The sequence below is a fragment of the Asterias rubens genome, chromosome 9 (genome assembly GCF_902459465.1).
Source record: "Asterias rubens chromosome 9, eAstRub1.3, whole genome shotgun sequence".
Lineage (NCBI taxonomy): Eukaryota > Metazoa > Echinodermata > Asteroidea > Forcipulatida > Asteriidae > Asterias > Asterias rubens.
This window is the reverse complement of record NC_047070.1, coordinates 1,409,790-1,419,072: the sequence shown is the minus strand read 5'-3', so window position 1 is coordinate 1,419,072 and position 9,283 is coordinate 1,409,790. Positions and strand designations below refer to the sequence as shown.

The window sequence follows — 9,283 nt, the reverse complement described above, 5'->3', positions numbered from 1 at the left end:
TTTAAACCTTCAACCTTGTGATTGCATGGTCTTAATGTGAGCACGTTGAGACTTACCTGGGCCCTATTTCATCAAGCTGTTAAGCAGAATATTCTTGCAGATTTCTTGTTAAGTTGAAAAGTTGTACAGTGTCATCAATCAGCAAAATCATTATTGTTTTTGTTAAGGAAATAATAATGTGCAAAAACAAGGCTAATTTCAATTGTTTACTTCAGGGAATGGCAATTGAAATTGGCAGCCTAAAGTAACAATAAATCTCATCACTTTCAAAGCTCTTCATGGAGTATCTCCAGACTATCTGATCTTCTGCTTAAAGGTATTCCTGGTTGCCTCATGTCCTGCTAGCCAAATTTGCTCTAATATTTGTGTCAGTGTGGCACCCAACAAACCATCAGCCACATCATTAATGACTGCCCTGAGGGAGAGCAGGGACTCGAGACCTCAATGATGACCATCAAGTGGCTTGAAGTCACTAACTACCAAATTAATCACACTCAATGTTCACCTTTGGTCAAGAGATCAAACGAATATGTCAAGAAGCTGGTCAATGATGCTAACTATTTGTTGCAGAAATATGGTGAAACTTCATTGCGCCTTTGTTATTGAATGACTTGACCTCTTCATGTTTTTCAAGCTGACTTTCTTCAGATTTCCAGGGGACTTAAAAAAAATAAACACTTTGTTTTTTTTAATGAGTTTCTTAACAATATGCTTTATATTTCATTTCATTGTTTTATATTTTGTGTTGTGATGCATAGAGGCTAGAGGTTCCTGCAATAAAAAATTACCTATAAATGTATTGTATTCTCACTATTATTTGATAATATTCTGTGGGTTCATAGAGGGGAATCACAGTGGGCTCTATAAGCTTCAAATGCCTATATTATTTCCTCAACTTTGACCATGTTTCACAGACACATTCTCCTGGATGGTTAGTAGCCTACGTTTAGAACTTAAAGATAATACGAGTGTTCACATTTTTAACTTATCAATGCTTGTATTTTATTGCTCCATAAAAATCATTCCAGTTTCAGTTTCACCTGTTTATTAGTTTTTGACAATGATGATTATGTCTGACCCTGTTTATGATTTGTTTATGACTGGAATTTTAACAAAGCACAGGTTTGCCCCCCCCCCCCCCCCCCCCCCCCCCCCTGCTTTTGACTTTATTCTGAGTTATCAACATGTTTGATTGCAGGTTGGATTGTACTGGAAGGTATTATTATCGTGATAGTGTATACAGAGAAGTAGAGATGATGTCAATCCGCTTGATCTCAACCGTAGAGAATTAAAGGACCATTAAATAATTAACGGTGTTCAATGAGTGCGCCCTCTATCATTGACACAGCAATTACATTCAAGATGGCCGCCTCCATGAAGTAACACAGTCCGGTTGGTGTGATTATAAATTTCTTTATGTTTCCTTATTCTGACTTGATTGATAAGAATGTTTTGGGTCAACTTAATTTCTTCCATTTTTTAAGCCCTTTCTTTCTGTTGCCTTCGTGTTTGGACCATATTTATTTGTAAGCTACTGACTGGACTGGAGTTTTTCAGAATCAGATTCAGACTTTTTTTATTTTTATTTTATTTAAGTTTTGTTTTAGTTTTTGTTTTTACAAACTTGAATTTTGAAAAAAAAATTCCTGCTCCTCAGACCTACCTCAGGCTTATCATCAGTTAGTTGCGATAACGTAACCCTCCTTCCGACGGCGAGGAGGGTTACGTTATCGTTATCGCAACTAATCATCAGTGTGATGAGTGACTGACCTAATTTTTATTATGTGTTGTATTTTTTCATTCAAACCCAAAATCATTCAATTTAAAAAATGTACACAGTCAGTTTCTCTTCATTGTGAGTTGTGGTTTATGTTGATTAATTTAATAAACAAAAAGTCGCTTAAAGCCATTGGACCCTTTCCGTTCAGAAAAGAAGAAAACTAAGTTCACAGATTTACAAATAACTTACAGGGTTTACAGAAGGCAATGGTAAAAGACTTCTCTTGAAATATTATTCCATGAAATGCTTTACTTTTTGAGAAAACAGCAAAACAATTAATAAATTCTCGTTAACGAGAATTACGGATTTATTTTAAACACATGTCATGACACTGCGAAACACGTGGAAACAAGGGTGGGGTGTTCCGTTGTTTTCTCCCGACTCCGATGACCGATTGAGCCTAAATTTTCACAGGTTTGTTATTTGATATAGAAGTTGTGGTACACAAAGTGTGGGCCTTGGACAACACTGTTTACCGAAAGGGTCCAATGGCTATAAAGGTGATCCCCTGGCTGCCGCTTCCCACAAATCCCAGCATGCCCAGGTTGTGATCCCCCTGGTCTGGCTACAACTTGTATACAAGTACACGGCAGTTAAAGGAACATGTTGCCGACATGGATTGGACGATTTGGTCTACAACAAGTAATAAGTATCACTCAAAATTGCACGGTTTTCCTTTTTACGCCGCGAACTAACACGGTCGGCCATTGACTCCCATAAATGGCCGACCGTGTTAGTTGACGAGGTCAAAAGAAAACCACGCAATTTCGAGGCATATTTGTGTAGATCATTGTATTCTACTTTTACAACATCTTTCTACCCATGTGCATTTAATAACAAACGGTGACAGAACGCTTTTCAAAGACAAACTTGACTGCCGAAGGAACACGTTGCCTTGGATTGGTCGAGTTGGTCTTTAAGAAGCATTTGAAGCCATTTGTTATGAAATGCATGGTTAAAAAGATAATTTAAAGTAGAATATAATTATCCACACAAACATGCCTCGAAGTTGCATGGTTTTCCTTTTAGGTCGCGAAGAAATAAGGTCGGCCATTTTTGTTGAGTCAAAATTTTGACTCCATAAAATGCTAGTTCACGACGTAAAAGGAAAATCCTGTGTTTGAGTGATACTTATAGTGTGTGGATCATTATACTCTACATCTTTCTAAGCCATATGCATTTCATAACAAACGGTTTCAAACGCTTTTCAAAGACCAACTCGTCCGATCCAAGGCAACGTGTTCCTTTAACGGTTTTATGGCTTCTGACAGGCACCCAAAACAAAAATATTTACAAAATAGGGAGACTGCCAACTTAGGGCTAGTCAGCTAAGTTGGGTTGGTAGATCACTGGCATTTATTGCAATCCAGAGGTCTGTGGTTGGAGTCCCACTCCAGTAAATCTTTCTTTGTTCAACCCCCAAATCAAAATATTACATTTTAAAACAAAGCAATAGTGGCCTATTTTGTTTAACTTTTCGTGTTGTTGCTTTTTGTCCTCAGTTTCAAGGCGACATGTGTGCAGTAGTACGTCGGACACTGGACACTGTTTGTAGACTGGCCTAGGGTAGAACTCTTTCTCTTGTTCTTGATTGTTATTTTGGAGAATTTAAAAGCATTTTGTAGCAATGACTTGCCAAGGCATTGTCAAGTGGCGGACATTTGTCAGTCGATTTTTATTTCACGGTTTTTAGAAGTTTTGTGTGTAGCGAATCAAGATCAAGCATGCATACTCGAAATATTCATTTACATATTCAAGACAAATTGCTGCAAAATTAAAGGATTTTGAATTTGAACACCACACAAGAAACATTTTTCCTACTCATTTGGCATTTATTATTAGTTGTTTTTTGGAAAATAAACGTTGATTGCCATGGCAGTGAATAAAAAATCTAAAGGCAATGACGATAGTAACTCAAACACAAACGGCAATACTACCAAGAACACATCAATCACCAGATGGGTATGGAATCGTCAAGTCGTTAGTCCCTCATCAGTATGTGCAGGATCAGCCGTTGGTGTTCACTACAAGGCAAACCAAGGATCGTGTCAGCAGAGATTACTTAACGAGGTACAATGCTGTTTGTATGGCCGGGTCGCACCATCTGGCTTTTCGGATTTCTCTAAGGTGCAAGGACATGAAGCAATCTTCAACTTGGAGTTTTCACCCAGCGGGTACAGTATAAATTGTGTTTCTTAACAAACCTTGCCCTTATTGCTATGATCAGAACCCTCGATCCTCATGACGGCGGAGTATCGATGGTAACAATCATCGCAACTAACCTCATTCCCAAAAGTGTTGTGGTTTTCTTTTTGTATTTCTGCGACAGCTGAACACACATCAGTACCTTAAAGCCTGGTTCATATTTTCTACAAAATGCGAATGCTAAGCGAATTTTGACGTCACAGCGAATGTTTCACAGGAGTCAAGCATAGTGCAACTGTTGCGAATTATTCGTTGGCAAATTTGTAATGTCAAACTTTGCTTCGCATTCGCATTCGCATTCACAGTAAGTATGAATCGTGCTTAAGACAGGGCTAGACCTATTATTTTAAACAGTTATTTTAACATTTTCAACTTGAAATTTTCCCTAAATGTAAGAGTTGATTTTTTCATTCAGATGCTGATTGAATGTTTGTAAAATTTAAAATGTCAGACTTTATTATTTCATATTCAGTATCATTGTTAATACCAAACATTAAAATTGTAAGAAACATTTTCTAATTTGTTTGTGTAAATGTTTATTGTAAGCATTTAAAAGTGGAATTTATTTTGAATAATGGATTAAACATTCAGTGTTTTTATGTGAATTAATCAAATTAATAAAATTTCACTTTTGATGAGTCAAGTTAGAACTTAGCCCACATAAAGTGTAGGCCTAAAAGTATCCTTAGCTTTTTCTCTCCTTCGCTACTTATCTATTTACTTTTGTCGTCTTCAGTTAGCCTAGTACTTTAATTCTTTGTATTTTGTCGTTAGCATTTTATAATGTCATTGTTCGTCTTGTCTGTCTTGTCCCCGTTTCGTGATTCGCTGTTTTTTTGTTTGTTTGACTGTATGAAGGCTGTTTTCTACAAGCCTCGACTTACTCTAACAGCCTCATGCTTTCGCTCTTCTCTTTTACATAGTTCTTCCTAGTTCCTAATTCATTTATTATTTGGTTTAACACTACATTATTTTTGTATGCTTATATGCCCTTTTGATTTTGTTACCTTTCTTTGTATTGATATTCTCATATTGAATTATTTTCTCAAAAGAGTATAGAACAAACGTCATTGAGTTGAATTGAATGAAGTTTGGTATTCACAGCTTTTGTTTATTTTTCAAATTCTCCCAACTGTATTTAGTGATATTCTAGTAGCAGCATGTGAGGAGAATAGCATGTTACTGTTTGATCCACTCACAACCAAGAATATAACAGCTGTAAGGAATGCGCATGGAGACTGTGTCAACTGTATCAGGTAAGATAGCAGGCCTGTATGCTAGGTTTTTTGAAAGGGCAAGGGCACCAAGGCGTTTTCTCCTTGGTAAAGGGCAAGTGAGTGTTTCAAGGGCACTAAGGCAATGACCAGGGGGCATGTAGGCAATCCTCTTTGTTGTCATCATGAAGTATCAAGCCGAATAGATTAACTCCTTGCGTGGGCAGCGCCAAAACTAGGGTAACATTCAAGGGGGCCACAACTGGGGCACCTTTATTTTAGGTGGGCACTTCCGGCCTATTTTCTAACAGAGGGCTAGATAGCACCGGCATGTTAACCTGGAGGTCGCAGGTACAAGTCCTTTTCTGGTAAGTTTTAAATAATAATAATAGTGGCTTTTTATATACATTGTAGTGTTTTATTTACCTCCTGAGATTTTTATTTTGTTCTTTAAGATTTTTAGACAGCAGAACTTTTGCGTCGGGATCAGATGACTCTACCATTGCCTTATGGGATATTCGTAATTTGAAACAGAAGGTCCGCTGTTTGGAGGGACACACAAACTGGGTGAAGAGTATTGAATATTGCCACCGGACACGACGGCTTATTTCCTCGGCTTTTGACGGTGCAGTAGTTAGTTGGGACATCAACAGGTAAGAAGGGACTCTCTATTGGTCACTTCTAAGGATACAACTACCGATATATTTTTATCTTTTTCAAGTTTTTCAAAATGTCTTCTACTATTCAAAGCTGCTGTAGGCTTCTAACCTATAGTTTTTATTGCCATTAATTTTAAGAGTGATTACCAAAAATGTTCAACTTACCTTTAAATATGAAATGCAGAATTCTTAATGGTCACTGTTCATTTTTTTCCCATTTGACACTTAGTTACCTGTTCATGATTGTTTTGTTGTCATTTAGCCTTCGAGAAAGATTCTGCTAGGGTCCAAACCTCAGGCAATTAACTTTGTTTTTGTTTCTGGGACAGTTATGAGGAAAACGGAGCGCCACATGAAAAGATCTTCTACATCGAGTCTCTGATGAGGACACGTCTAACCCCGGACTGCACCAAGCTTGTCATGTCAACTGCCAGAGGTTTCTACATTGTCATTCACAACCTTAACCTTTCAACTCTTAACTCTGACCTTGCCAATGTAGACTTTGTTGAGTACCATCGCATCGCCATGCAGGAAGAGGAAGATGGAGTGAGGTCAGAGCAAGGTCATTGGAGTAGAGAAGCGCCGTTTACGAGGACGAGAAATCGTGCAGAGTTGGTCTTAGATTGTCCTGAGGACAGTAAGGCATCTTGTATTTCATCTTTGGTTCTTCATCCACACGGCTGGTGTATGATATCGAGATACACAACAAGAGAAGATGATGCTGAGGTGAGAAATTTAGAAATTTGGGGTCGGAACAGTTTTTCAATATTTTTGCTAGCAGAAATTTTGAAACTTGCGTTGTTCACTTTCGTTCTGCCAATCTACCCTCATCTCTCATCTATTCTTCACTTGTTCCTGGTTGTATCCAAACCTTCTGTCAGTCATCTTCATTCAGAACCAGTGTTTTAGTTGCTGTTTAGCCTGTAGGCCTACAGGTAGTTCTGTAAAACATGTTTTTTTAATTTTAATTCTTTTTCTTCCTGTAGCTAAACTTTTGTTTGCAAATATTGATTCTGTGCTTTTGTGACAAATTTATAAATAATAATAACAATACATGTAATATCCATTTGGGGATTTTAGTCATATGCACCGATGTGTGTTAGCACTGTAGACTGTATAATAATAATAATACTAATAATAATACTAATAATAATAATAATAATAATAATAATAATAATAATAATAATAATAATACTTTTTGTTTGTTTACTTCTTTAGTGGACATGTGTACATGATCTCCAAGACCCACTTCCAGACCAGAGTCTTTCCATTCGTTCAACCACTCAACCCCAAGCTCTTAAGCGCTTGATGTACTACACCAAAGAATCCACAGATGGGAGAGGGTACATCAAGGAGCTTAGCGTCAGCCCCGACGGTCGTCTCATCTGCTCCTGCTATGGATACGGAGTCCGATTACTCGGCTTTGACTCAAAAAGCAGTGAATTATGCGACATTCAGCCCCATGGTGTCCGTGAACTCAAGCAAATCAAATACTTGGTGAAACACAAGAGTACTGTTTTGACTTCAAGGTTTTCGCCGACGCATTGCCTCCTTGCGTCTGGTAGTATGTGTGGAAGAGTTGCGTTTTACCAACCAAAATTATGAATACAAAAAGTACCGCCTATTTTCCCTACTTTGTCGATGGGGTATGTTTTATAAAACATTATTTATTGAATGTTTTTTTATCAACGTTTTACCCTATTTATATTTTATCCATTTCTTAAATCAGGCTCACGATTTTTGGATGAAGGCATTGGAATCAGCCTGGTTGCCTTGCATGTAGAGCCTTTCTTGTGAGCTGTATACATTGTACATAACTAGGCCTGGGCCACTACTGAAATTTACAAATCGACTAGTGGTGCCCCAAATAGACGCGACTTCGACACTAGTTGCCATTAATTTTGAATTCCCGCCAACGGCATATTGTTTGCCGCAGACGCAATATAGTAAAATTCACACTGAAAGGATTGAAGGTTTGTGTTACTGATGTCTGATTGTGTTTCGTAAGTAAATTATGTTGTTGTGAATAGTCGTGAGCGACACAGTGTATTCACCAAAGAGGTAGTTGTGACAGCACGATTAATCGAGTAGTTGAAAAACGGTAGTCGCGACTCGAAAATAGCAATCAATAGTCGCGACTTCGACACTAGTCAAACTAGTTGCCCAGGCTTAAACCACATTTCATTCACCCATTTATACCTTTCACAACAATATCAACTGATTCAAGAGAGCACTTGTTCATTCCATTGGACAAAAAGTAGTGTGTTGGATCACAATGTGAATGTTAAGTTGTCCAGTTATAATCAAGTAATGTTGTCATCCAAAGAAATTTGTTTCCGCTTGTAAGTTTTAATAGAATATACAACTTTATGTCTTAATTATTATTGTAAAAAAACTACCAAGTAGATTTTGTGTTGTCTGTGTAATTATATCTACGTGGGTCCCAACAGTTTTTCACAAAAGTATTTTGTATATTTTTTAAACTTGGGTGTGATTCCTGTCTATACTGCAGGTACAGTTAACAGGTTGAATGGCTTCTTATTAGTCAGGTTGGTGTAGTGGTGTCTTGCCTCGCCTTCCACCTCTGGGTCCCTGGTTCAAATACCATCAAGGCACTATGTGGATTGGGTTTTCAGTTTCTACTTGACTGTGGGGGTTTTCCCTGGAATAATTTTCTTGGGTGTTCCTCCCACATCAAAAACCAGAATTTCTTCATTGTCTTCTCTCTTCTCGTTTGTCTCTAATAAGAGCATTGATAATATCCAACTCCCCCCAAAACAAAGATCTTGACAACCACCAACGTTAGGGCTAGATAGCTCAGTTAGTAGAGCACTGGAACATTATTCTGGAGGTCGCAGGTTCAAATCCTCTAGCTGAAGTAAATTTGTCTTTGTTCAACCTGAAATTGTATATTTTGTAACAGAAAGATGTTTATGCTTCTCAAGAAATTCAGATTAATGTTGGTGTTGTCCTTATCATTTCTGCAATCTTTTTTCCAGCAATCATCAATTATTGTTTTACTAATTTTCCAAAACAGCGTCTTTGATCTACTCCTGAGCTTGCTTGAATAGAATAAATGACCTCTGAGTTTATGATTGCATATGCTAATTTCATTTTTAGCTTCAATAATACGGACCTGGCAGACAAAGGATTTACTTACTCCATGCACTAGAAGTATACCTTTTGTTTTTGGAACTTTGGAAATGAAGATGTATAACAAAAATTAACCTGTACAAATTTTCATTTCATAAGGCTATAGCGTTTTCAGTTGTAAATCAGGAGCAGTTTTATGTCCATGCCGGAAGATAAATCTTTAATTGGAATACACAATCAGAGAAATATTTTTTGCATGAAATTTTTGTTGAATCCTTTTCTTTAAAATCATGTCTTTTAGAAGGGAATTGTTTCTCAAAATGTTATACATT

General features: G+C 37.3%; 1 protein-coding gene across 1 annotated transcript; it reads left to right on the top strand.

The window, feature by feature from the left end:
- The first annotated feature begins 1,350 nt into the window (after positions 1-1,350).
- On the top strand, positions 1,351-8,455 carry LOC117294982 (DDB1- and CUL4-associated factor 10-like). The gene is made up of 6 exons (XM_033777541.1): positions 1,351-1,392; positions 3,283-3,954; positions 5,128-5,241; positions 5,655-5,852; positions 6,188-6,584; positions 7,077-8,455. Exons 2-6 carry the CDS (start codon positions 3,653-3,655, stop codon positions 7,461-7,463), a joined length of 1,398 nt encoding a protein of 465 aa, XP_033633432.1. The 5' UTR covers positions 1,351-1,392; positions 3,283-3,652; the 3' UTR covers positions 7,464-8,455.
- Positions 8,456-9,283: the final 828 nt, after the last annotated feature.